General features: G+C 41.3%; 1 protein-coding gene across 1 annotated transcript; it reads left to right on the forward strand.

Annotated features, from left to right (window-relative positions):
- The first annotated feature begins 64 nt into the window (after positions 1-64).
- LOC139204036 (dematin-like) lies at positions 65-27955 on the forward strand. Its single transcript, XM_070833981.1, has 18 exons — positions 65-141; positions 15012-15065; positions 18110-18165; positions 19247-19281; positions 19816-19899; positions 20024-20152; positions 21541-21585; positions 22650-22842; positions 23230-23274; positions 23784-23936; positions 24416-24525; positions 24681-24786; positions 26033-26091; positions 26172-26214; positions 26924-26931; positions 27044-27100; positions 27390-27470; positions 27601-27955. Exons 4-18 carry the CDS (start codon positions 19270-19272, stop codon positions 27712-27714), a joined length of 1239 nt encoding a protein of 412 aa, XP_070690082.1. The 5' UTR covers positions 65-141; positions 15012-15065; positions 18110-18165; positions 19247-19269; the 3' UTR covers positions 27715-27955.
- The last annotated feature ends 5 nt before the right edge of the window (positions 27956-27960 follow it).

Genomic DNA, 27960 nt, shown 5'->3' on the forward strand with positions numbered 1-27960 from the left:
GCACACTGCTGCTATCACACACACACACACACACACACACACACACACTCAGACTATATTTGGGACTGAGCGCAGTGAGAAACAGTTGATGACGGAGCTGCTGGATGTTTCTGACAAACACCGGTAACAACAAGCACTCAGGTAAGATGCACCTCCTGCTGTCCTGCTGTGGGTTTAAATCTAACATGTGTCTCCATATGTGACCGCAGATGTCACCTGTAATAACCCTCCTGTAATGACCAGCAAACCTGCAAGTCCTCATGTAGACGATTATACAAATATCATCGCCTGAATATCCTGTATTTGTTAAATAATGCGCGCATCATGTAAAATACACTGTGGGATTATTATGGGAATATTCTAGTGATGTACGATCGATGTTGTGGTGTCCAGCAAAACTGCAAAGTGAAGTTAGGATTGAAATAAACCTCCTGGCGTGCACACAATAGAGATATTACTATAAAGATGTTGTAGGAATAAAATGCCGGGTTTTTTAGCGGGAGTTCGGCACCTCTCTCTGCCGGCTGTGGTCGACCTTGTCCGGGGGAGCCGGCGCGGTGACACGCCGGGCTGCGGTGCGCCGCAGCGGGGCACAGACGCTCTCACGTCCCCCCTCACTCCCTCCGCGTTACCGTAAAGAACATAACCCCCCCGACACACACACACACAAACACACACACTCACACACACACAGCGTTTAATTATCAGCTGGTGGGGATATAATCAGGTGTGATTCAGGTTTCTGCGCGGCGGGCTGAAGTTATGTAAGATGCTGCTGGAAAGTGAGCACGATGGAGGATGGAGGATTAAAAAGGAGAGGATGGTTTTATGTAACACTCCCCCCCCCCTCTCTCTCCTCCTCCTCCTCCTCCTCCTCCTCACCCAGCATCACAACATCTGCCGGCCGGCCTCCTCTCTGAAATCCTCCCCATGATAGTCCCATAAAATCTCTAAACTGTTCCTGTTATTTCACAGGATAATACTTGTGATATCTAAAATATCTCTATGATATCCTAGAAGAAAGGGAAATCTATCTATCTATGGTATTTTATAATGAGTTTACACTGTTGTTTTATTTATCTCTTATATTCATATATCTTTATTTATACAGACTGGGTCTCTTATTAAAGTCCCTTTTTTACTGTCAAAAACACGTCAAAGTGCTTCATCACGCCGCCTCCACACCTGCACTCTGTCCCTAAAATGTTCATGAGCACTTCCTCCATGGGCTCACGTGTGTGTGTGTGTGTGTGTGTGTGTGTGTGCACGCATCCGGGTTTACCCTCCACACACACACACACACACCTGGTAGTGTTTCAGGGAGATATTCTGGTTGTGAGTGAAAGCGGTGAAGCCGCAGGGACGAGCTGCGTCGATTTATGTGGATTCATATGAACTCAGCGGGGACGTGGGATGGAGGCGTCGTCGTCATGGAAACGCCGAACAACAGAGCCTCTTCTTGCTCATGGATGGATTTGATTTAAATCATCAAAACATACAACTTTCTTTTCTTTTTTGGTCTTTTTCCCAAATGTATTATTGGAGGTCAGAGGTCACGACCCCCCCTCCCCCCTGAGATGTGAGGTCACACATAAACAGCTCATAATGTGAACTGTAACAGGCAGACTAACTGATGACTCTCCGTCCTATTGAACCTACTGTAGCTGTGAATAATGGGTTTGCAGTCCTGTGGGAGCTAGAAAGAACCTGTGTGTGTGTGTGTGTGTGTGTGTGTGTGTGTGTGTGTGTGTGTGTGTGTGTGTGTGTGTGTGTGTGTGTGTGTGTGTGTGTGTGTGTGTGTGTGTGTGTGTGGCAGACTGTGCTGTAGTTAAATCTCTCCATATTGAGGATTTTAATTTCAGCCTCAGTACACATGAGGAGCCTCTTTTGTTAATGTGAAATACTGTAGAAATATAATAATACAAAGTGGTGGAGGAAGTACTAATACGTACTAATACCACAAGGTAAAAGTACTGTATTGAAAAGGTAAAGGTGTGTAAGTATAATCAGGAAAATAGTATTAAAAGGTATAAAAGGCAGAAAAGTGTCCAATGACTGTTGTGCTGTTATATATTATATTCTCTCTCAGATTATTATTACATATGCATTAAATCTGAGGTACTTGTTTCTAATTTACTTGAGTCTTTTAATTATTATGATTATCTTAATGTATTTTTAATAATATTGAGGTTTGGACAGTTGGTTGGACGACATTTTTCACTGTTTTCAGACTTTTTACAAACTAAATGATTAAATCGATGGATTAAAGGCGGAAATAATCAGCAGATTAATCCATAATGAAAACTGGAAAAGTGCTTAACCATAAACTAACCTAACCATAACTAACCCAAACTTAACTATAAGTAACCATATAACTGTGGAGGGCACTTCAGGAAACACTATCTGATGGGGGAACAGACTTCAGCTGTTAACACCGGCGGTGAAACAGGGATTTATTCATGTCGGAGAGGCTCAAACTTTCCTCTTGATGTCTGTTTTTGAGCCCCGTTAAAGGCCAAAACAGACGAGGTGAGGCCTGTTTGCTTGCTTTTTGCTCTGCGATGTCAAACTGAAGCAGCTGCTGATGACTGGTGGCCTTCAGAGGAGCGAGGAGTCAGTCAGTCAGCCGATAAAACAGGTTGTTCAAAACCTGAATTTAATCCCCACAACAATGAGAAGTGGTTCAGCAAACAGATAGAAATGTGCACAGAAGATATTTGGCTTTAGTTTGAGAGATCAGCTGCGGACACACACATACCAGATAGATAGATAGATAGATAGATAGATAGATAGATCGATAGATTTCCCTGTAGTTTTTTTTCTCTCTGTGGTCGTTTCTTGTCTCTTTATGGTCGTTTTGCGTCTCTTTGTAGTAATTTTTTGTCACTTTGTGGTCATTTTGCATCGGTTTGTTGTCATTTTGCGTCTGTGTGATTTTTTTTGTCTCTTCGTGGTCATTTTTTGTCTCTTTATGGTAATTTCTGGTCTCTTTGTGGTCATTTTGCGTCTCTTTATGGTCTTTTTGCGTCTCTTTATGGTCATTTTTTGTCTCTTTATGGTAATTTTGGGTCTCTTTATGATAATTTTTTGTCTCTTTATGGTTGTTTTGCATCTCTTTATGGTCATTTTTTGTCTCTTTATGGTCTTTTTGCATCTCTTTATGGTAATTTCTTGTCTCTTTATGGTCGTTTTGGGTCTAATGGTCTTTTTGGGTCTCTTTATGGTCTTTTTGCGTCTCTTTATGGTCATTTTTTGTCTCTTTATGGTAATTTTCGGTCTCTTTATGATAATTTCTTGTCTCTTTATGGTCGTTTTGCGTCTCTTTATGGTCTTTTTGTGTCTCTTTATGGTCTTTTTGCATCTCTTTATGGTAATTTCTTGTCTCTTTATGGTCGTTTTGGGTCTCTTTATGGTCTTTTTGTGTCTCTTTATGGTCATTTTTTGTCTCTATATGGTCATTTTGGGTCTCTTTATGGTCTTTTTGCGTCTCTTTATGGTCTTTTCTTGTCTCTTTGTGGTCTTTTTGCGTCTCTTTATGGTCTTTTTGCGTCTCTTTGTGGTCTTTTTGCATCTCTTTATGGTCATTTCTTGTCTCTTTGTGGTCTTTTTGCGTCTCTTCATGGTCATTTCTTGTCTCTTTATGGTCTTTTTGCGTCTCTTTGTGGTCATTTTGCGTAACAGTCACCTCTTGCTCTCCCAATTTGTTTTGTCCTTTAATGTATAAAATGTTGAGCGTTCAAGGAGCATTCACAGTTTGGAGATGTCCTGTACTCGTACAGCCCCTGAACGTCTCAGTGCTGCGTGGGCGCTCTCCTCTATTTCTGGACACATGAGTCATCTTCACTCGTGTTATACAATAGAAACTTTTCTCCACTGAGACTCTACTGCAGCAGAAATAGAAAGCAGGAGTAGAGAAGGTCCTCTGACTGATGCTGCTGGGAGGTTGCTAGTTTGAATCCCTCTTTAGTCGGCTGCTCATGTGGTTACTTAAGCGCTGTATTTAATTCTAAGGTACTTATGCTTTAGGTACTGGTACTACTATTTAGATTTTATGCTACTTTATACTTAAATATTGCTCTCTTACTTTCTACTTCACTACATTTACCTGACAGCTAAAGTTACTTTACAAATAATGGGATTGATAATTCAATTAAACACAATTCATTGCTAAACAGTAAACTGAACCACCTGACAGTCTATAAAATGAGTAAAATTAGAATAAGTAAATGCTGCTTGCATGTTAATGTGAAATAAAAGCCATAAATATAATAAAATCATAATCAGCCACAAGGACATTTCGACATGGAGCTGTGGATCAAGCCGCCAATCTTCCTATTGGACCCGTTTTACCTCTTTTTCATCTCAAAGCGTAGTCCGTGCTGGGCGGCTTCACGGGCAGCGGAGGGTGCACGCTGAGTGCAGGGAATGTCGAATACGTGTGGGGAAAGAGGAAGTGGACCAGGTGGTCCGGTCAGGTCGGTGAGGTCCCAGAGCACTAACGCAGCACGCCCTCCCACAGAGCACAGAGACAGGGCCGGACGGGCGGTAATGACTTCATTGACTTTTTGATGGTGCACTGAAGCTGCATCCCACTGGTCACATCATTCCAAGCATGTGAACCCGTAGTTTATACATGACAGTGGCGTGTGCATGAAAATAGAGTATGGTGGTGGACGGGTGGCACCGTAGTGACCCAGAAGTAGTTTACTCTTTAACACCTCAGTAAACATTTCTTTCAGGATGAACTTAGTTCTTTCTGATCTAATTTTAAGTTTGTAGTTTGATCCAGATCAGCAGATATTCAATAATATTCAGATTCAGATCAGGTCAGGGCCCAAAAACAAAACGTGTATTCTGTGCTGCATCTTTCCTCATTAGAATCAACGATTAGAGAGTAAAGTAGGTCATCAGTCTGTCCACACTCTCTTAACCAATCAATCTGTGTGTCCGGACATCCTGTAGCTCGTTTGTTCTGAGCCTTTCTGGCTTGAAGCGAGCCCTCGTCACAGTTTGTGACCAGTTTAACCAAAAGGGGCTGGGCTTGAGTTGCTGCCCCAAGTGAGAAGTTCAAGTATCTCTAGATTTTGCTCACAGTGAGGGGAAAACGGTAAAGCGGTGATACTGCTCGGTCCGAGCTTTGCTTCGTGACTGAAAGAACAAGATCGCGGATACAAGCAGCTGAAACAAGGCTCCTCCTTTGGCTCGGCAGCTCCTTTATGTTGAAAGGAGCCAGTTGAGATTCAGGTTCAACAAATGCTCCTCTGGAGGTTTTCTGGGCACATTAACTAGCCCGGGGGAACACCTCGGGATTCCCATGGAGGAGCCGGAAAACGATGTTTGGAAGAGGGACGTCTCTGGAGTCAGAAAATGGATGGATGGACTTTTGAGTCCTGAAGAAGAAGTAGACAAATAATTCACAAAAAACTAAAATTACAGATAAATCAAACTTAAAGACTCATATTTATTTTGTGATCCTTTAAGGGCCACGACCCCCCAGGTTGGGAGACACTGCTTCAGGTGCTTAGACGTTATTGTTCTGATGCACTGTTAAATCCACAGGTTGGGGGAAAAAAATGCTAAATGTCCCTTTAATAAGCAGTGTGGGTTGAATCCAGTCTGTTACTGCAGCAGACGGAGGCCTCGGCTCTTATCTCTGAGAGCAGCAGGGGGCTGAGGGGGGGCCGCGGGGGGGTTGTTGATGCCGCAGGAATGAGGCCACGGGCAGAGCCAGTGCTGGTGGTGCTGCTGCTGCTGCTGGTGTGTGTGTGTGTGTGTGTGTGTGTGTGTGTGTGTGTGTGTGTGTGTGTGTGTGTGTGTGTGTGTGTGTGTGTGTGTGTGTGTGTGTGTGTGTGTGTGTGTGTAGGGGGGTGTTGTTTTGGCTGCAGGCGTTCAGGCTGCCATCCACTCTGTCAGTTGATTCTCCACTGCAGGAATTTTAAGTTGAGTGTGTTTGCTGATATGACAGACGAAGGTGCTTTATTCAGAACAACACCTTCTTCTCTCCTCTGATATCCAACCATCACCTCATGCACCTTCCTCCGAGCCCCCCGTCACGTGACAGACCTCTCAGAAACATCCCTGTAGCAGTCACATGATACAGGTGTGATCAACTACAGCTGATCACACAGTACAGGTGTGTTCCTAACACACAGCTGGACGGTGTGAAGGAGGCACAGAAAGAAATTATTAATAATAATAATAATAATAATAAACTAAATTCACAATTCATGCAGAAAAGGCAACACAATGTAAGCAAAGAATCTCAACATTTACAACCAGAAACGTGCAGTGAGTAGAGTACAGATCTCTGCCAGGTGACCTCTGACCACCTGTCTCCACCTGGAGCAGCTACAAGAGAAGCATGCTGCTCTAATATTGATGCTTCAGTGTTAATAATGTTGATTTATTATAAGCTATCAGCCGCAGCTGCTATGATAACTTAGTTACTTAACACCTCTACTAAGTACTAACCATAACCTAACCTAAACCTATGCAATGTTGCCAGGCAACATGGATCCATCAAGCCATCAAGGCTAATAATGAAGCTAGCTAGCAAGCGGGTAAGTACAGGATAATTCCTGGCGAGGTGTCCATTATCAGGAATTAATGGACGACGGGGAGGCAGAGAACTGATGCACAGATTCAGAGAAAGGCAGAAAGAGGAGGAGGTTGGGAAAGAAAGTGTGGGATAAGGAATAAAGAAAGGAAATAAGGAGCTTGTCAAAGGAGGAGATGGGGACAGGAAACATGAGGAAGACAAGGAAAGGAGGAGGAAAAAGAAATGAGTGCATAGGAAAGGAAAAAAGGAGGTAGGCAAAGAAATGAGGGAGTGTGGAAACACAATAATCGTCCCTTCAGCTCCCGTCAATCAGAGCGTCACCACAAGCGTCTCGAAGACGTTACACAGACGCCGTCATGTCGTCACCGTCAGCCAATAACAGCAGCCTTAATGATGACAGACCGGGTGTGGTCACATGTTTGTGAGCAGAGATAAAAGCCTGCCAACACACACACACACACACACACACACACACACACACACACAGCCTGCTGTAACTGTCTTTTGATTTCCTGTAACTGAGTGAGAACGAAACTTAATAGATGAAGGTGACTTGCGGCCAGTCGTGTTTACTGTCCATGACATTACTGATCAATGAGAGTGATTTATTTCGTCTGACCAATCAGCCACACTGCTTTGCAGTCTTGAACGTCTTTGAACCAGGACCTTCAGTATTTGGAAGATGTAGTTTGTGAAAAATGTGTGAATGAAGTTTGGCCTGAATGTGGCGCTACATTTAGCATGGTAGTTTATTAGCATGCACCCACTGACCACAGGAGGTGATGTGTTGTATTACAGGTCTGTTACGTAATAATGATTCATCCAAACCTATATTAGTATTATCCATAATAACTTGTCTGAATGCCCCGTGGAAGTGATTTTCGTCAACTCTCACAGTTATGTAAATAGCTTTTATTGAGTATCAAAAATCAAAAGTTGTTGTTGGTCAGGAGGGATAATGCTCGTGTGCAGTGACGCCTTCATAAAAGATGATTTGTCCATCTTGTCTTCCCATGATTCACGTCTTTAGCGGCCTTTTACTGGACCTTCTAGAGGAGTTAACCTGGTAATGCACTAACAACCGTAGCGTCAGCTTGGTGTGTTAAATGTTGGTTGCAAAGTTGATCCACAGGACTGAAAAAGAAACATATAGTGTCATTTTATGTTCATACCTTTTTTGTATAATATCATCTAAACTAGTACAGTGGATTTTTGTGCGCCACGCGTAACGGCAAAGCAACCTACCGCCATTAGTAGCAAATTATATAATTAATCCAGGAAACATTTTACAGATCTGAACAAGGAAGCCAGTTCACCAAATCTGCAACAAACAAGCTGCAATTTGCATTTGTTTGTGCTCCTTTCCTCTCCCATTAGTCATCTCAGGACTCAGGATTTTAACCTCAGGACTATACGTTAGATTTACGTTGGCATCATGTTTTTTAGCATGCTAGTGTTGACAACATTCAGCATGTTAGCATGTTAGCATGCCTCCTTCCTATGGATTTCCCAGGGTTACAGATGAAGCATTTTACTGCAAAAGTATTTATACTACTGATACTTTGAATATGTCTTACTGATAATACTTTTACTTCAGTAGAATTTTAACCTCAGGACTATACAAATATATTAGCATTAGCATACAATAATAGCATCATTTCCCGTGAGCTTTTGAGTTCCCTATGATTCAGAGGACACCAAAGTACTTATATTACAGATACTTTGAGTACATCTTACTGACATTACTTTAAGTAGGATTTTAACCTCAGGACAATAGAGTAGATTTATGTTATCATCATGTTTTTTAGCATGCTAGTGTAGCATCTTAACATTCGGCACGTTAGCATGTTAGCATCCCTCCTTCCTATGGATTTCCGATTGATACAGAGGAGCCATTACTGATACTCTGGGTACATCTGTCTGATTATACCTCTGCACTTTTACTTCAGTAAGAGTTTAGCCTCAGGACTATTCAGTAGATTTATGTTAGTATGCTACTGTAATATGTAAACATTCAGTATGTTAGCATGTCTACTGATTCAGTTTCTGTCCATCACTGCTGCTGTTGATGAAGCAGCTCTTCATCATCTGTGTCTGTGCCTTCTTCGTCTAGCGCTCTAATCAGGAAATGCCAACACGTTTTGGTGTGAAAATGTTGCAGGAGGGAACATTTAAAGCTCGGTAGATGTTTGGAGGGTGAGAATGGGAGTAATCAGTCAGAGCTGTGAAGCCGTGACTCAGCGGTTTTCAGTCTGTGACCCACTTACAGCTCGAGGCATCAACACGTTTTACATTTTACTGCATCACGACTCAACAAAAACTCTTAATGAGACAAACAGCACGAAACCCAGCAGGACAAAACATTCAGAGGAGGAGCGTTTGTGCAGCTCCGAGCCCGCTGGTGGAAACAGGACAGAAAATGTTGAGCTTGGAGCTGCAGATAAACGTGTTTGTTTGTGCCCTAAATGGTTCTGCTGTGCTTTTAGTTGCCATTTTATGTTTTGTCGTGTAGTTCTGCCGTTAATGGACACTCATTTGATTCTGAAGAATCATCTGCTCAACGTGAAACCTTTCTAAGCAACAACAAAACGACAATGATAAAAGTCATCAGTCCAGTGGTTTTCTTTATTTTATGCTCCCAGTTAAAGACTTGATTGTGACGTCTCAGAAACACCTGGAGGGAGTTTTATTTTTTTCAAATTTGGCACAAACTAGAGATCGGTCACAATTTTCAAATGTTCAAATCATCATTAAATGATAAAACATTGAATAGTTTATATGACTGCACCTAAGATGTAGATCAGGTCTCTGTGAAGTCATGGATCAGGTCTCTGTAGATCAGGTCTCTGTGAAGACGTGGATCAGGTCTCTGTGAAGATGTGGATCAGGTCTCTGTGAAGATGTGGTTCAGGTCTCTGTGAAGACGTGGATCAGGTCTCTGTGAAGACGTGGATCAGGTCTCTGTAGATCAGGTCTCTGTGAAGATGGGGATCAGGTCTCTGTAGATCAGGTCTCTGTAAAGTCATGGATCAGGTCTCTGTAGATCAGGTCTCTGTGAAGATGTGGTTCAGGTCTCTGTAAATCAGGTCTCTGTGAAGATGTGGATCAGGTCTCTGTGAAGATGTGGATCAGGTCTCTGTGAAGATGTGGTTCAGGTCTCTGTGAAGACGTGGATCAGGTCTCTGTAGATCAGGTCTCTGTGAAGATGTGGATCAGGTCTCTGTGAAGATGTGGATCAGGTCTCTGTGAAGATGTGGATCAGGTCTCTGTAAAGATGTGGATCAGGTCTCTGTCGATCGGGTCTCTGTAAAGATGTGGATCAGGTCTCTGTCGATCAGGTCTCTGATTTGGATCAGGTTTTTGTTAAGATGTGGATCAGGGCTCTATAAGATGTGGATCAGGTCTTTGTAAAGATGTGGATCAGTTCTCTGTGACGACATGGATCAGGTCTCTGTCAAGACATGGATCAGGTCTTTGTTAAGATGTGGATCAGGTCTCTGTAAAGATGTGGATCAGGTCTCTGTAGATCAGGTCTCTGTAAAGACTTGGATCAGGTCTCTGTAGATCAGGTCTCTGTGAAGACGTGGATCAGGTCTCTGTAAAGACTTGGATCAGGTCTCTGTAGATCAGGTCTCTGTGAAGACGTGGATCAGGTCTCTGTAGATCAGGTCTCTGTTAAGACATGAATCAGGTCTTTGTTAAGACGTGGATCAGGGCTCTTTTGAGACGTGGATCAGGTCTCTGTAAAGACTTGGATTAGGTCTCTGTAGATCAGGTCTCTGTAAAGATGTGGATCGGGTCTCTGTAAAGATGTGGATCAGGTCTCTGTAAAGACGTGGATCAGGTCTCTGTAAAGATGTGGATCAGGTCTCTGTGAAGACGTGGATCAGGTCTCTGTAAAGATGTGGATCAGGTCTCTGTAAAACGTGGATCAGGTCTCTGTGAAGATGTGGATCAGGTCTCTGTAAAGATGTGGATCAGGTCTCTGTGAAGACGTGGATCAGGTCTCTGTAAAGATGTGGATCAGGTCTCTGTAAAACGTGGATTAGGTCTCTGTAAAAATGTGGATCAGGTCTCTGTAAAGACGTGGATCAGGTCTCTGTAGATCAGGTCTTTGTTAAGATGTGGATCAGGTCTCTGTAAAGACGTGGATCAGGTCTCTGTAGATCAGGTCTTTGTTAAGATGTGGATCAGGTCTCTGTAAAGACGTGGATCAGGTCTTTGTTAAGATGTGGATCAGGTCTCTGTAGATCAGGTCTCTGTGAAGTCGTGGATCAGGTCTCTGTGATCTTGCCACTGCCCAGACATTAGCTAGTAGCAGCGTTGGGCGCTAGCTGGGTTAGCTTAGCTCTCTCTCCTCTCCTGCTGTGGATCTTGGTCTCAGTGGACTGAAGATGGTCCACTTTAATCCAGACACTTAATCCAAATGTCTAATTCTTTCATAATCAATAACTAGAGCAGAACAATAAAGGATAAAACCAAGAATCCAGCAAAGATTCACAACTAAAATGGTAAAAAGAAATGCTCAAAAATATGAATCAGAATTGGTTATTTGTTCGGCCACGGCAGTCTACAGATGTCAGAGTGTCCTTGAACGCACCACAGAGGAATGAAAACTTTACATGTAGTAGATCAGTGGACGAAATAGGACTTCAGGTGAATTTTGCTGGTTGTTTGTATACAGAGTCAAACATCAAGTTATAGAGCTGTGTGTGTGTGTGTGTGTGTGTGTGTGTGTGCTGTGGCAGCAGTAAATAAAGGTCTGCACGTTCTCAGGACCTCAGTGTGTCTTTTCTGTGTTAAAAAGCAGTGACCGGCACTAACGACCCCCTCGGAGATATTAACGAGATAATTTACGTGCGAACACAAAGAGAGAGGAAGACAGACAGACGCCACCCGGGAAAGTTAACAGTCAGTAAACGCACCCCTGCTGTTAGGTAACTAAGTACATTTACTGAAGTACTGTTACTTTGTGCTTCTGCTGTTTGTCTGACAGCTTTAGAAACAGAGTTTATGGTCTCTGTCGCTAGTTTACAGTCTTCTTCAACACAGCAGGATGTTCATTTGGTGAATTATGGTCCCATTCAGAGGAAAATAGACGATAGAGGAGGTTATGCTTTAAGACGGGACTGAATAACCAATCAGAGGGGGTTTATGTGGAACGAATCATCACCTATGGCTCCAAAAATCAAAGATGGCGGCGCCTGTAAAGCCAAAATCGAGGCTTCAAAATGGCGGTCCATAAACCAGTGAGGTGGCTCCGTCTACTTCTTACAGACAGTTAATGATCTCACAGGAAGCAACGCTACAAACATGTGATTCTGTTTTGTTTATTATATTATTATTCATCGTGTTTAAAGTGTGGTGTTTCAGCTTTTACCTTAGTAAAGATTTTACATACTTCCTCCATGATGTTTAGTATACATGAGCCGGGTTTTAAATCAGATATTTCCTTATTTAAGTCATCATTTTGTCGTGTCTGGTGCCAAATCTTTAAATCTTTACCTATAAACTGATGCAGGATTTCTGCTGTGACTTAGTTTCAGCACACGCTGTAAAAATCCTCCTCTTCTACAGACAGATTCTGCTGTTTTTTTAATTTATTTTTTATCATTTCTGGCTCAGGGTTTGTGTTTTTAGTCAGGAGTGAGACTCACACTTTAACCATCACTTTCTCCTCCTACACACGACCAGCTGAAAGCACCGAGCTGGAGTTCCTCCACTCTGCGTCTGTGGAGGGAATTCTGGGAAATGTAGGAGATCACTGACCGCTGTAGAGGACGTGGGTTCACCCAAAAACTTAGTCAGGACGACGTGTCATCACATCTGTGGGGCAGGAGGAAGTTTGATTTAAACTCTCAGGCGTGACAGTCGGGTGGGGTTTACCTTAGATTGTGACCCCTGCACTGTGTGTGTGTGTGTGTGTGTGTGTGTGTGTGTGTGTGTGTGTGTGTGTGTGTGTGTGTGTGTGTGTGTGTGTTGTATCAGAAACAATATGATGGACACACACACAAACACACACACACACCCTGTCAGCGTTGGGGTGGTCTGATGGTGGGAGGTCTATTTTAGTGCAGCATCTCTCTCTTTGTCTCTCCCACATTCCTGCCAGCTGATTGGACGGCTGGGTTTGGTAACCTAGCAACCTTCAGATATCTCCCAGCATTCCACTGAGTTATCTCCTGTCCCGGCAGACTCATAGACCTGCTGAACGAGAACAAACACTGATTTAGATATATTTATATAAATACAGGTGTGTTTGAAATACCTGGAAACGACAAGTTTAGTTGAGTCGGAACTTTTTGTTTCCTGATTGTCGGCACATTCAGCTGTGTTTTGGCACCGGAGGATCAAATGTGATCAATTCCAGCTTTGATACATAAATGTACGGTGGCTCTGAGAGCTCAGCTGGTGATATACAAAGCAGCTTTTCTTTCAGTGTTCAGTTCTTTCCACAATCGCTAGAATCAGTTCATTAATCAGTTCATCCATGAAGTGGAACTGCTCCTGCTTTGATAAACTCGCCAAACTCTGTTTATAATTATCAATATTTTTAAAGCTTCCTCACCAAATATCGGAGATGAACGGTGGTTTTTAAAGGCTTTTGAGTGTTTTTAACTGATCGACAGTTCGGCTTTACTTTTCATCTCGCTGGGCCTGATTCCAGCAGTTTGAGCTGCTCGCTATCACCCAGGACTCATGTTCACTGTGTGGTGCATTCAGGGAACGAATCACTGGAGACTGAAAGAGCTGAGACAGTCTTCTGCCAGCTATTTTTTCAAGGGTTTTTCTGCAGATTTCACCACATAAACTGTGAACACTGGTATCCCTGCGAATAAACTTGGAACTGACTGCAAGGTCAGCTGAAGTGAGAAATGAATCAGAATCAGCTTCATTCGCCAAGTGTGTGAACACATACAAGGAATCAGATTTTTTCCACCACTCTTATGTACTTACACATAAACAGACAAACAGGGAAACAAGCTGAACAAAGCACATTTAGCTGAAGCATAAACATTTATCCTGTGTGCACAATGCAAATATATAGATGTGTATAAAAGTATATATGTAAAAACTATCAAAGACGATGTGAAGACAGTAGTGCAGTGATGCAGAGTGGAACGATGCAGCCTAAGACGACCGTGGATGTAGACAGAATATACAGCATGTTACATACATACAAGCATACATACAAAACAGAGAACGCTGCAAATCAACCAGGACACGACTGAAATAACTTAATTGAAAACAGCTGCATTCACTTAATATGAATAAATTAATATTGCATGTTTTTTAAGGTGAAGTTTATATTCTGATTACGTCATTTAGATCTAAATTCATGAGCGAGTTCTCAGCAGAAGAGCAACATTAACAGCAAATGTCTGAAATAATATCTGAATTATTCAATCAGAGCGTGAACAGAACGAATGGTGACTTCAGTTACTTAATAAACTACAAAATAACGTCGATAAGTAACGCGTCCCAGGTGTGTTCAGCATGTGATTTACTCATGTTACAGACACCATAAACCGAAACAAGCACCGGACACATTTTTCAGAAATAGAAAAACAACTAAAGTATAATTCAAAATCAAATCCTTAGACCTTTATTAAGTAGAGCGTAGATCACTGACAGAGACATTTAGTATAAAATGGCTGCCAGTTGCGGCTCCTTTCAGGGTAATTTGGACAGAGAATAACCAAATATCCACAGCAGCCTCATAATCACAACACTGAATCACCATTTTGTCTCCCGTCATTCCCTCATCAGACATGTTAGCTGTTTTCTCATTAAAACTGTGGCAACATCTTGATTTTCTTTTATAACAGACATATTTGGCTTTGCCTCTCACTGTTTTATGTTAATGTCTGATCCCAGATCTGCAGATCCCAAACTTCAGACTTCATGGGCTGTTTCTACACCTACAACATGGCGGCACGTTATTAAAATATCTGTCAGTGTCACAGTTAAACTCTGGTGAAACGTTGTGTTTTCAGTCATTTTGTCAGACTGGAGCAGATTTCATTTTCAGGCCAAACTCACGCCGTTCATCTCCAGCCAGAACTGTCGCTTAGCAACAGCGTCGACTTCCTGGAAAGGAAGCGTGAATCTGAAAATAGACGCAGAGCAAACAAGCAAGAGGAGAATGGCTCGGGCCACCGCGCAGAACTCCATTCAAATATCTGCCGATTCTAACGGAGAGTCGTTGTGAGGGTCTGATGGTGAAACATGAGAGATGTTTAACCTGCTCTGACACGTGAGCTCCTCGTCCGCTGTGATTCTGCTTAAATCTCAGGTTTATCTCACCTGGACTGTAGCAGCACTGAGCTCACCTGTCTGCTGCACAGATTTTACTTCTCATTCTGCAGGATTAAGCTGTTTGGTCAGTCAGTCTGCTGCTCTCATCTCCTCTTCCTGACTTCCTAAAGCTCTTTCTTTGGTTTCCTTTCAGCAGACGGCTGAGCTGAAGAATCTGCGCTGCAGCGAGAAAATCGAGTGCAAAGATGTAAGTGGACCAGATTTTGTTTCACTGACCAAATCATCCATCATTCACTTCACACAAAGAGACGTTATTATTTTGTGTTCTATGAGAGCAGAGATTCAATTCAGCTTTTTACTGTGTGGGATTTTTGTTGGAAATCTTATTTTAAGTTTTTCTTGCCCAACAGTGTGTTTTTGTTCTTCCTCCTCCTCTAAAAGTTGTAGTATGGCACATTTTATTTTGAAAATAATGTGGCCTGTTTGACAATTAAGAAATAACTGATTTATTGAGACATTCTGTTACAAAATGCAGTCATTAGATGCATTAGAGCTCTGATAGTATTTTAGAGAAAGTAGTTTTAGTATTACAAAATAAACGAGAGTAAAAGTACTCATTATGCAAAATAGCTAATTTCACAATAATATATATATATACTGTATAAATATATGTTTGGATTAGTATTATTGATGCATTAATGTGTTCATCACTTTGATGTTGAAGCTATTTTATATACTGCTAGGTGTCATGATAATACATTTATTAGTTGATTCATATTTTGTCTACATTTTTTTTTCTCTGTTTGTAATTTAACTACAGCCAAATAAATGATTTGTAGCAGAGTTGTAGAAAATTAAACACTCAAATTAAGTACAAGTACCTCAGAATTGTATTTACGTACAAAACTGCTCTGCTGCAGGGAGGAGGAACTGATACCTGATTCCTCCAGTCTATTGATCAGATTATTGATCACCGGGAGCCATTTGATTGTAATTGATCTCTCTCTTGGGACACGCAGAGATCTCTCTCTGTCCAAAGAAGCGGTGAATGGAGGCGGCTACTGTTTTGGCGTTTAGGCTACAAGAGCACTTTGCTGTCTGTCCCCCAGTGAGGGCGGCCATTTTTAAAACGACATTCTCCAGTAAGTAACACAGCGAGAAATAAAAACAGAGAGTATAGAGCAGTGTAGAGCAGTTTTACATAGTTTAATGTTCAGGGAACATTTCTGCTCAGCCTGTTTTAGAACACACGTCTTTGTGTTACTGGGAACTTTACTCTTAGTCTAGCCGTTATTGAGGTGAAAAACAAAGGTGGACAGCGAGGTGAACTGGAGTTAGTTGGTCTGCTGATCCCATAAAAAAGTGCATTTTGCATAATGTGGGACTTTTAAGTTAAATATATGAATGCAAAAATACAATGGATTATCATGGATGTAGGCTCATATGAGAACTGGATACCTTCGCACCGCTCAGCCTTGCTTCCAGTCTCTCCATGTGGTCACTTGCGGTAATTCCCCGTGTCCCTAAAGGCCTTTTCCCCACAGACCACCACTGTAATGGAGGTGTCTGTAAAACTGTTGACAGGACGCCTCTGGGTATAATTATCAATAGTCAATTATCAGTCTTTGTATTGTGTATTTTAAAGCCACAGAGGTTTAATGTTTCTGTGATCTTAAATGACGTCACCGCTGTGGTGCCACGGACGAATAAAGAGACCTGCTAGCTTGAATGGTGATAAAATGATTTAACTGTGCGGCTCTTCGAGACTTTCCCAATGTTATCGGAACAAATGGATCGAGTTCTGATGGTGAAACGGGTCATTTCGCAAGTGACTCTTTCACAATATGAGTCGATGGAAAAAAGCCTTTCGGGGGTCGATGGTGTCACGTGATGAGAGACGAGCCGGTCCGGCTGGGCCAGAGGCATGATGGGATACACACCACCGCACATATTCAGTATTCACCTAACCTGGAAGATAGACAGTTCTTATTGGACAGAACAGGCGCCATCTTCAGTTTGGTGTCCAGCTCTTATATTAATACATCCGTGGTGATGACGTGTAAAAAATCCTGCATTTTAAATCAGAATTAAGTAAAAGCATTAAGTAAGTATCCAAAGTTGAGGCACTTGTTTTGCAGGAAAAGCCACTGTGGCTAAATTATGATAAATAACATGCTGCTGCTGTAGCTGCTCCAGGTGGAGACAGTTTAAAGTGCTTTATGTACAGACGGACACAAGTTCAGTGGTTCCCAACGAAGGGGTGAGATTATTAATGGGAGGGTAAAGAAGGAAAAACAAAGATGTCCTATAAAAATATGCTCTCAGTGTTCGGACTCTTGTGATTTACTGGATCATTTGAACACTAATGAAAACAGTTTAGAGGTGAAATGTGTCTCTGCTAGAGGTAATAGACATCTGAACTGTAACAAGACAGTGATTTGTAACTGGGAAAAAACAATTTAGAACTTTATAAATGTAACTTCTCAGAGAGATTTTACAGGTTCAAAAGAATTTAAAATGCACTGAAGTCAGTCGGAAACGTGTTTAGATCTTTTAGTAGAAAATAGTCTGGCGCTCTCTGTTTCCTACTGGAGAAAAGTGACCACAGCTCCCAGTGAACCACATATTAACGTATTAATTATTCAGAGTCACATGACACCAGCAGAGATCAATACAGGAGGGGGGGGGGCAGTGTCAGAGACCAGGATCTATACCAGAATCTGTCAAATCTGCAGAAAATCTGAAACTCTGCAGACAGAAATATGAAAAGATTACAACAAAACTCTGATATCAGCACTGTGGCTCTGTCCGTCTTTCTGAATATGTACTTGTGTATTCATTTTAGATGAAAGTTGATTAATGGCAATTAACTGCAAGTGTAACCTAGTTAGTATGTTAGTCAGCTGAACATACAGATATATGACATTTGTTCACAAATAATTCAACAAATATAAAGAATAAAGTTTCTAATAAAAGAATAGTAATGAGTAAATATTTACATGGGTTTGATTTGATCTTTTATTTGAATGAAAAGTTGAATTTAACTTTAATTTTAATGCCAAACTACAATAAAGTACGTGGTATTATGTGTGTATTCATTATTAGGAGATTATGTGTAATTGTTTTATGTAAATTACAAACACTTAAGCATGTGTTGCCTTTAAAAAGGTTTGCAGCCACATTGTATTTCAAAATTTAGACGTCGCAATGAATAGAACAACAGGAAAAATCTCTATATTACGTTATTGTATTTAATTGTAATGATTTAATGCAGGTATGTGTGTGTTCCAGGTTCTGATGAGGCTGAAGACAAACACATACAGACATGATCCCTTATTCTCCCTGAGGTATGAACACACACACACCTACACACCTACACACACACACACACACACACACACTGTGTTTCATTGTGTGTGTGTGTGTGTGTGTGTGTGTGTGTGTGCAGGGCTTTTCCCATTGCTGACCGCATGTTACCCAGACTTCCACCTGTGTGTATTTATGTGTGTGTGTGTGTGTGTGTGCTGGACAAAGCTGTGGACTCTGGAATAATCCCTTTGTGTCTGTCGGTCACATCAGACAATGCAGAACTGGCAACCCAGCAGCTGCAGCAGAGCCCTGTACACTGACAGTTGTGTTAACTGTCTGAGATTTACATACACAAAATAAACTGATAAAAAATAACAATCCTTCCATCATTTACATACATTTTCCAAATATTTGTCTTGTTCAAATGTCTCAGAACCACAACGGGGACAGCAGGTGTTTAGCGTAGCTTAGCACAAAGACTGGAAGCGGGGGGAGAAAATAGGAAGTTTAACCAAAATGTTGGACTGCTCCTTTAAATTTGTTCATAAAATTGTTAAAATTTTAAGTAGAAAAACTTCCTCCAAAACATCCTCATATTCAAGTCCATATTTTCAACCTTTTTAACCTGACTGGCAGTAAGATATTTAGATTTTTTCCCTTTTCACTTCAACACAGTCAGAGTTTTTCAGTCATAGTGGGCAATATTTGATATTTAATAATAATAATTATATCTAATTAATCATATGTAATACTATTTAATGATTAATATTTAAATCTTAAATGAGATGCCCCATAATCAAGTTAATTATAAATAAATAAATAAAGTTATAAAAACTTTATTCAGCCTGTAACTGGCTGAACTCTGATGTATGCAGGGCTCTGGTCCAGCAGCCGTCCGTCATAGAAAGCCTCTGCAGCACATTTCTGTTTTACAGCTGACTCACTACACACACACACACACACACACACACACACACACACACGGTCAGATGCTGGCCAACTTCTTCTCTTACCAGTTTGTTCAGTTTTACTTGCAGTATACTGTGATATAATAAATATATTGCCACAAACAGTATATCTGTAATATATCGCCGTGTTGCGTTTGTGTCTCTCACTCAGGAACTGACCAATCAGCAGTCAGGATGATGCCAAAGGTAAACTGCTGTTTTTACTTGATATTGAACAGTTTAAAGTGTTTCCTCTCATTTCTGCTTGTGATGGTCGACTGTGTGAGAAGAATAGTCTTGATAAATACCAAACCTGGGAGTAAAAAATGAAGTATTGATACTGAAGGATGAGCTTGATCAGGACGCTGTCCGATACTTTGGTTAATGACCAAATACCTGCAGAACTAATGACATTAAGCTAAATAGGCTGAATTCAAATAGTAAAATCAATGAGAAATAACACATAAACGATCCAGTTTTCATAACTGATGATAATAAGAGCCAATTTTAGATATTTATTTTTATTTTATCAATAATGTTGTTTTTCTTTATAGTTTGTCCTCACGCGGCTGCTTTTTGGATTGAGGTTCAGATAAATTAAAGCCTCAAAGTGGTGATTTCACCGAGAAGAAACCTAAATTATCTTCACCGATTCCTTCGTTAGCCGTTGTCTGCTTCCATTTAACTGAATATCAGTTTATGGTTGACCTCTGACCTCTGTACCTGGTGTGTGTGTGTTAGCAGCAGCTGGCTCAGACGTCTCCAGGGAGTGTGTTGTCGCTGAGAGGGTCCAGTGTCCCAGGATCCCCTGCTGCCGCCATTGTGGTAAAACACACACACACACACATACACACAGATCAAGTTATATTATCCTTCAGATTAATCTTGAGGCAGTAATCTGTAATCTCTGGGTCTCTGCCCCTCCCCCCTTCCTCCTGCCCCCGTCCAGGCCAGAGTGGAGGACGGGGTTATCGGCTATAAGGACTTGGCAGCGTTACCAAGAGACAAAGCCATCCTGGATATAGAGAGACCAGATCTGATGATCTACCAGCCGCACTACAGCTACAGTCCACTGGAGGTGATTTAAAATGAGGGTTTTTACAATAGAAGTCTGGTGATGTTTGACACGTCTGATCAGATCTCATGTGCAGATCAATCAAACACTGAACATATCTACTAATAAGAGCTGTGTGTGTATCAGAGCCTGATTTAGTTAGTTCTAGGTTAATGTACACTAACTTTTATATTTGTACACACACACACACACACTGTAGTTTATTTTGACTCAGTCGCACACACACGCCATAAATACTCAGTACATCACCAAATCTGGATTAATCCGCCACTGAAAATAGGCCCCAACAAATCCACTATTTTCTGAATTGAAACTGATTTGAATGACAGAGTCTTGCTTTTAAATGTTACTACACATGTGAGCTGTTTTTAAAGATGTACATCGTCATTAGGAGCCAACGTGACGGACAGTAAAAGTCCCGAGAGGCTAAGACGTTGTTGTTCAAGACCTAAAGGAGCAGTCCGACATTTCCTCTTGTTTAAGACGTTTCAGCTGGATGTCAGCATCACCTCTGTGTGTACAGAGGTGGGTCCAGGTTGTGTTTAGCTTATCTTAGCTCGATTTCAAGGCGTTAGAGAGGCAGTTGGTGTGAAAGCAGACGGCGGCTGGTCTGGCAGTCGGTTAGTTTGCCGGTTGGTTGGCTCTGCGTCTGGCTGCGACATGAGACATCAATCTTCTGCTCAGAGGCCGGACAGCTCGTTACCACAGCTGACACCCAGTGTGTGTGTGTGTGTGTGTGTGTGTGAATAATAATAGACAGCCTGCCTGTGTGTGCTTAAAAAGCCGACATACAGTGTGTGTGTGTGTGTTTGTGTGTATCGACACATTTACACCTCAGTAAACCTGCCCTGGTGACCGAGAGACTCGTGACCATGTGACTGAAATGTCCCTGAGAGTCCAGCTGAGGAACTTTGTCGTCAGGAAAAAGTGATTTTCAAAGACAAATCAATCGTCTTTCGTCTGAATCTAAAGGACACAACCAGAATATTTTATGTTCCTCAAGTGAACAAAAGTATTCAAATGCTTTACTGCAGTAAAAGTACTAACACAACACAATACTTAAAGTATTAAAAGTAAAAGCAGTAAAATGTGAATTACTTTCAAACTATTTTGTATCAGACTGAAACTAGTGATTATTTTCATTATGGATGCTGATTGTTTGCTTTCTAAAATTCTACAAATAGAGAATAATGTCGTCACAATGACCCAAAGTGACTCATTTTATCCAACCAACAGTCCAAACCTCAACATTATTACAAATACATCAGTTTTATTGAAAGGAAAAGCAGAAAGTACCTTTATGATGCACAAACTGCGGTCGCTGGTCACGTTCTGTGAATCTATTTCTATGTTTGAGTGTTTAATCTATCTTTGTGCTCTGTCCTCCTCAGAGGTCCTTGTCTCCTCGCTCCATCTCCCCTCCTGCCTCCCCGGAGGTAAGACTCCCTCCCTCCCTCCCTCCCTCCCTCCACACATCATCATTAAGACAAACTATTCTTAAAGGTTTTGGTTTATGTTCACGTCCAGAGAGACCTGCTGTGACTTCAACAGCAAATTTAGCTCCTATCACCAACTTTACAGCCATTAGTGAGCAGGTCAAAGGTCAAAGCTCACAGTGAAATTGGCTCCACAAATTATTGTGTCTAAATGACTGGTAGGTACAAAAGTAGAGCCAGACCAGAGCCACGAGTCAGTCATGAACAGGCTTCAGTGGCTGCAACTTTAATCCTTTGTGGCAACAGCACCTGATCACAGTAGATCCACTAAAAGTGCTTGTTTTATCCACTGACAGGCTCAGAGTGTTATTCTATAAGTGTGTGACAGCATTATGGAAAGGATCCCTACAGAGAGAGACCTGGAAGATCAGTTTTACTTTACCACAAACAGCCTTTATGTCGCTCCTTTCAAACACTCCAGTGACAAAAACAGTGATTTTCCTGAATCGGCTAGTTTTTTTTGTTACACAAATATTGTGTTGAATTCTGAGCTGAATCGTTTAAAACACCAAAATCACACAATAACAAAACAAACTAACAAATCGAGGCAGAAGTAAACCAGCATCTCCTGCGTTCGGCAAGTTAAAATTACTGTTTTTGTCAATGGCGTCTGGTGTGTTTGAAAGGAGCGACATAAAGGCTGTTTGTGGTTAAACCAAAAGGATCTTCCAGGTCTCTCTCTGTAGGGATCCTTTCCATGATGCTGTCACACACTTAGAATAACACTCTGAGCCTGTCAGTGGATCAAACAAGCACTTTTAGTGGACCTACTGTGATCAGGTGCTGTTGCCACAAAGGATTATGTTGCAGCCATTGCAGCCCGTTTGGTGGCTGCTGGCTGAGGTGATCTACTGGACTATTTTCAAAACCTTTTTGTACCCTCCAGTCATTTAAACACCAAAATATGTCAAATGTATGTAAATGATATGATCAAATATTAAAATGTTAAATATGTTATGCAGGGATGTCTGTCTGAGTCTGTCTGGGTTCCTCTGTGTTTCCAGAAGGAGTCCCGGGAGTGGCTGGAGAACCGGTCTCCTGGAGATTCCTCCCCTTGCTCCACCATCCAGACCAGCAGAACACACAGCACACACACACCGTCCACGCCAAACACGCCAAACACACCCAACACGCCAAACACAGCACACACTCACTCCTCTGCTTCCAAGAGCGGCGTGCATCACTTCCACAGGCCTGGTGAATAACTTTTAATGCTTTTCCCTCTGCTCCTCTCTCACTTTTCTCTTCTGTACTTTTATTTAGTAACCAATACATTGGTGTTAATGATATTATTTTATCTTATTGATCATATAGCTGTATCACTGTATATTTTGGTCAATAAGTAACAGAAACAGGTTCATCATTACTTTGTTTATCCAGAGAGAGAGGGTGCTGCCAGGTTTATATTTGTCTTGTTTACTGTTTGTCTTTATTGACCAAATTTAAGGGATCGCCATCAAAAATATTTGTTCATGTTTTGTGTTTTTTTTAAAAAACATAGTATATCCACCATTAGCTCTCCTCTTCTACTTCTTCTTCTACTTCTATTTCCTACATCTTGATATCTTCTTGTCTTTCTCTCAGAAAATGGCTCCAACATATACAGGAAGCCTCCCATCTACAAACAAGGTGTGTTTCACAGTTATACACTTTACCATTTCCAGGTAAATTACTGTGCTGGACGGGAATGTGAATTAAATATGGTTTTAACCACCGATCATGTTTAGCATGCTAACTAATTAGCTAACTAATAGGTAGACTGGTAATGAAGCCTGGCGTGACCAAAAATACCTGCGTTTAACTCCTAAATCTGTTGCTTTGACATTTCTGTTCATGGATCAAACAAACAAGATGCTTCGTGTTATTTGGTGTTTTTTGAAGGTGTTGTTGGGTGTGTGTTTGAGCTTCGGACAGCGCTAGGCTAGCTGTTTCCCTCCGCTAAGCTAAGCTAAACTAAGCTAAGCTAAGCTAAGCTCAGTCATTTTCAATTTTCAATTCAAATTGCTCAACTGGCATAAAGTAACAAAGGCAATACTGCCAAAGTGCGAGTTGTGAGGAAATCTGAAGCTACATTTTTTTATTGTTTTATTTTATTGTGTGTGTGTGTGTGTGTGTGTGTGTGTGTGTGTTGTGCACAGAGATGTCGTCCTCTCAGGTCCCTCAGGGGAAACACATCGAGGATCTGATCATCGAGTCGTCAAAGTTTCCAGCCGCTCAGCCTCCGGACCCCAACCTGCCCTCCAAGATAGAGACCGACTACTGGCCCTGCCCCCCCTCCCTGGCTGTGATTGGTACGACCCGGACCAGCACACACACACACACACACAAACAAAAATTATTAATAATATAGAAGTAAAAACACAAGTGCTAAACATTTTATTGGCTTTTGGTATGAAAGTATTCTGGTTTCTTGCTCAGGGCGTCTTGAACAGACACGCTGGTACGTTTATTAGCTTGTTTGTTCATTAATTTGTTTGTTTTTTCAGTTTGTTTCCTTTTCTTGTTGTTTGCCAGTTTCTTCATTTGTTTTCTTTTCTTCTTTGACAGTCTATTAGTTTGTTTGACCTTCTGTTCATTTAACAGTTTGAACACAGCATGAACTGAAAACAAAACACACACCAACACTAACACATTGGAAAGATTTTCAAGTTTCTGATGAGAAAATCCTGTTCAGCTGCGTCCAGTCATGTTTTAATCACACTGTCTCCTCCTCTCCTCTCCTCTCCTCTCCTCTCCTCTCCTCTCCTCTCCTCTCCTCTCCTCTCTGTAGAGAAGGAGTGGAGGAAGAAGGAGCAGAGAGAGGAAGATGAGGAGGAGGATGGAGAGCTGGCTGATGAGCTGTGGGGACTCAGAGCTCTTCAGAAACAAGAACTCAACAAGGTACCGATTACTTGTTGTTATAGGATCTGGGGGGACTGATCGATTGATCCATCTACAGTATCTACAGTAAAGAAAACACCTGCGTATCAGACATGGATGTCAAAGCTCTGCGCTGCTGGTTATTAAAACATTTATCTCCCTCTTTGTCTCCACAGATTCAGTCTAATCTGGGGAAAATCATCCTGAAGGAGGAGCTGGAGAAATCTGCAGCTCCTCTGAGGAGGAAAACTCGCTCGCTGCCGGACCGCAGCCAACACGGTGGTGCGTTAAACCAGAATCTGAATCAGGTTTATGGCCAAGGAGGCCTGGTGCAGTGGGGCCAGAGACAGGAGTATAAAACATAAAGATATAAAGAATAAGTGGAGATATTTACAATACAGAGTATAAGAAGAAATGTAATTAATTGAAATGTCTTAACCCAATTCTAACTGTTGAGGTTTAACCATTTAAAAACAAGTCTTATCCCTCAAATGGCCTTTTGTTGTGAGGACCAGGCAAAATGTCCTCATAACACTGGTGTAAAACCAAAATCTGTTCTCATAACTATACACACACACACACACACACACACACACACACACACACACACACACACACACACACACACACAGCTCTGGTGACACCATGTGGTCGGGATGGTAACAGACAACATAAAGTGAAGTTTGCAGTACATTCAATATCATTACACAGATCACAGGAACAAAATGCATCTTAAAATTATCTAAGTTTGAATTGAAATGAAGCTTCTCAAGAGAAAAAAATTAATTTAACAACTTCCTATAGAACTTTTTGTCGATAAATAATGTCGCTCTTTCATTCATGTTCATTATCACCATTACACACCACATCACTAATCACTGGTTTGATCTCCGCTGACCTCCACCATCAGACTCCTCCAGCTGAATAACAGAGTAAAGTGTCGTCCACACTGAGACAGATAACTATAACGGTGATGATACAAGCATCCGCACTGATTTATGAATCTGAGTCACTGTGGAGCCTAATTTCACCTCAAGATGTGCGCAGGATTTTGTGCTGCACGTCGTTTATGAATCAGGACTCTATTTGGTTTTTTGGAGCCAGAAATGACTATTTTCCTCTAAATGGGACCATAATTTACTAAATGAACGTCCTGCTGTGCTGAAGAAGACTGTAAACTAGAGACTGAGACCAGAAACTCATCAGTAAAATGCTCACTGAGCTGATAAATCAGGAGAGAAGTCGACTCATTTTCTCATTGACTTCCAATCAGACTTCTGTTTGGAGCCAGCAGAGTCGCCCCCTGCTGGACATTAGAAAGACTGTAGGTTTATGGCTCTGGGTCCACTTCTTTTATACAGTCTGTAAGTTTGATCGGCTGTCAGTGTTTCTATCGTTCATCATATTTCTCTTAACGATCGTTATAGTTGTCTTTATTTTTGTGGACAGCCCTTTACTGTCATTGATTTGTGATGAGAGGAGTTAATCTTCTCTGTTTAACTCATATCTTGGACTTCCTCCTCTGCAGGGTCCAACGCCTCAAAGTCTGTGTATTTCCCAGCATCCTCTAAGAGCGGCCTGTCCAGGGTGAGTGTTTGTAGCCGAACACCAATCACAGCGCAGCTTAATGATGACGGTGATAAAAACACGTCTGTGTTCGTTTTCAGCTGCAGTCGGCAGAGTTCAGCTCGTCTGAGAAAACTCCTGCAGGTACGAAGTCACACGACTAGTATATTTTAAATATACATACATGTATATATATATACTGTATGTCAGAGTTATTATTGTTTTTATTTTGTATTTTGTATTTTATTAGTGTTTTTAAATTCAGTGTAGTTTCAGCTGGTTTCCATTGTGGGTTTGCTTTCAGTTTATTTTTTATTGTTTAAAAATGCTTAGTTTTTGTTCAATCTTCATTAGTTTTAGTTCAACATCTTCACTATTGGCTATTATCATATTTGTTGTGTTAACAAATTTAATCAAATTGACAAAGAATAAAAGATTTTCTGTCTTCTTTAGTCCACAATATCATTTCAGTTAGTTTTGGGTTTTTTCTTAAGTCTAGTTTTTATGCTTTGTAATGTTTTGTTCAGACCCAGTTTTAGCTTTTAGTTTAGTTCTAGTTAGCTCTGATAACCTTGCTGTATATGTACATTTGATTGTTTGACCCTTTTTATTGCCATATCAGCACATTATTGAATAACATTCAATTATTTTCATTATTCTGATTTTGATACTTGAGCCCTAAAAATGAGTAGTTTTACTCTTTCTGTTTCTTTCGTAGCTCTACTCCAGTAAACAAAGTATTTATACACTGTTTTATTTGTACTTTTACTTACGTAGAAGAGATCAGTACTTTTCTGACTGTGAGGTTGTAAATAATATATTTTTTATTCTCTCTGTCTCTCTCTCCCTGCAGATCTTCAGGTACAGTCTGATTCATTCATGTTCACATATTATCTAATCATTAATAGATGAAGTGTCTGTGTTACTGATCTTAATGTGATTATATGAGTGTGTTTGTTTGTGTGTTTGTCAGAATGGAGACTCCAGGATGGACAGAGGAAACTCTCTCCCCAGCATGTTGGAACAAAAGGTAACAGCAGAGTGTTTGTTATAATAACACACACTAATAATTTATGTATTAGGGGTCGGTTCACCCAAATTGTGTCCCTTGTGACTGTAATTTCTATATAACAGACCGTTGCTATGGTAACAGGAGCAATAAAATCATTCTAAAGCAATAATATTGTTTTTAAATCAGTAGTTTGTCTCCAACTGTTGATTCCTTTACTATGAAGCTGTGTAATAATGTACAGCGAGCAGTGGTCATTATTACAAAATGCTAGTTGTTGATTGATTGGCTGATTGATTGACCTGTTTAGATCTATCCCTATGAGTTGCTGGTGGTGACCCACAGAGGACGGAGCAAACTGCCCCCCGGTGTGGACAGAACCAGACTGGAGGTAAAAGGAAAAAAATAGATTAATAGAGGTATGTTGCACTGAAATCTGTCTGTCTTTGTGACATGCTCTCTCTCTCTCTCTCTCTCTCTCTCTCTGTCCCTGTCTGTCTGTATGTCTCTCGCCCCTGCAGAGACACCTCTCTCAGGAGGAGTTCTACAGCGTTTTCGGGATGTCCATCGAGGAGTTCGACAGCCTCTCTCTCTGGAAGAGGAACAACCTGAAGAAGAAAGTCTGTCTCTTCTGACGCCGCTGGGACACCGCATCTCCCACAATCCCCTGCTCTTCCTGGATCGCTGCAGGATCCTGAAACCACACGGACTCTAAAAACAAAACGTCATTATCAGCACCGCCGCCGCCATCATCGTCACAGCAGCAGCAGCAGCAGCAGCTCACTGTCAGCGAGACACTCAGCGAGACGTCTCAGGCTTCAGGTTTGATGTGATTCACAGTGAAGGTTTGAAGAGAAAACACAGAGAGATTTTACATTTCC

This window comes from Pempheris klunzingeri, chromosome 7 (genome assembly GCF_042242105.1).
Source record: "Pempheris klunzingeri isolate RE-2024b chromosome 7, fPemKlu1.hap1, whole genome shotgun sequence".
Classification (NCBI taxonomy): domain Eukaryota; kingdom Metazoa; phylum Chordata; class Actinopteri; order Acropomatiformes; family Pempheridae; genus Pempheris; species Pempheris klunzingeri.

Coding starts and splice junctions, on each gene's coding strand:
- LOC139204036 (XM_070833981.1), top strand. Junction 22,843..23,229: donor GCATCACTTCCACAGGCCTG/GTGAATAACTTT, acceptor TCTTTCTCTCAG/AAAATGGCTCCAACATATAC. Junction 23,937..24,415: donor CCCCTCCCTGGCTGTGATTG/GTACGACCCGGA, acceptor TCCTCTCTGTAG/AGAAGGAGTGGAGGAAGAAG.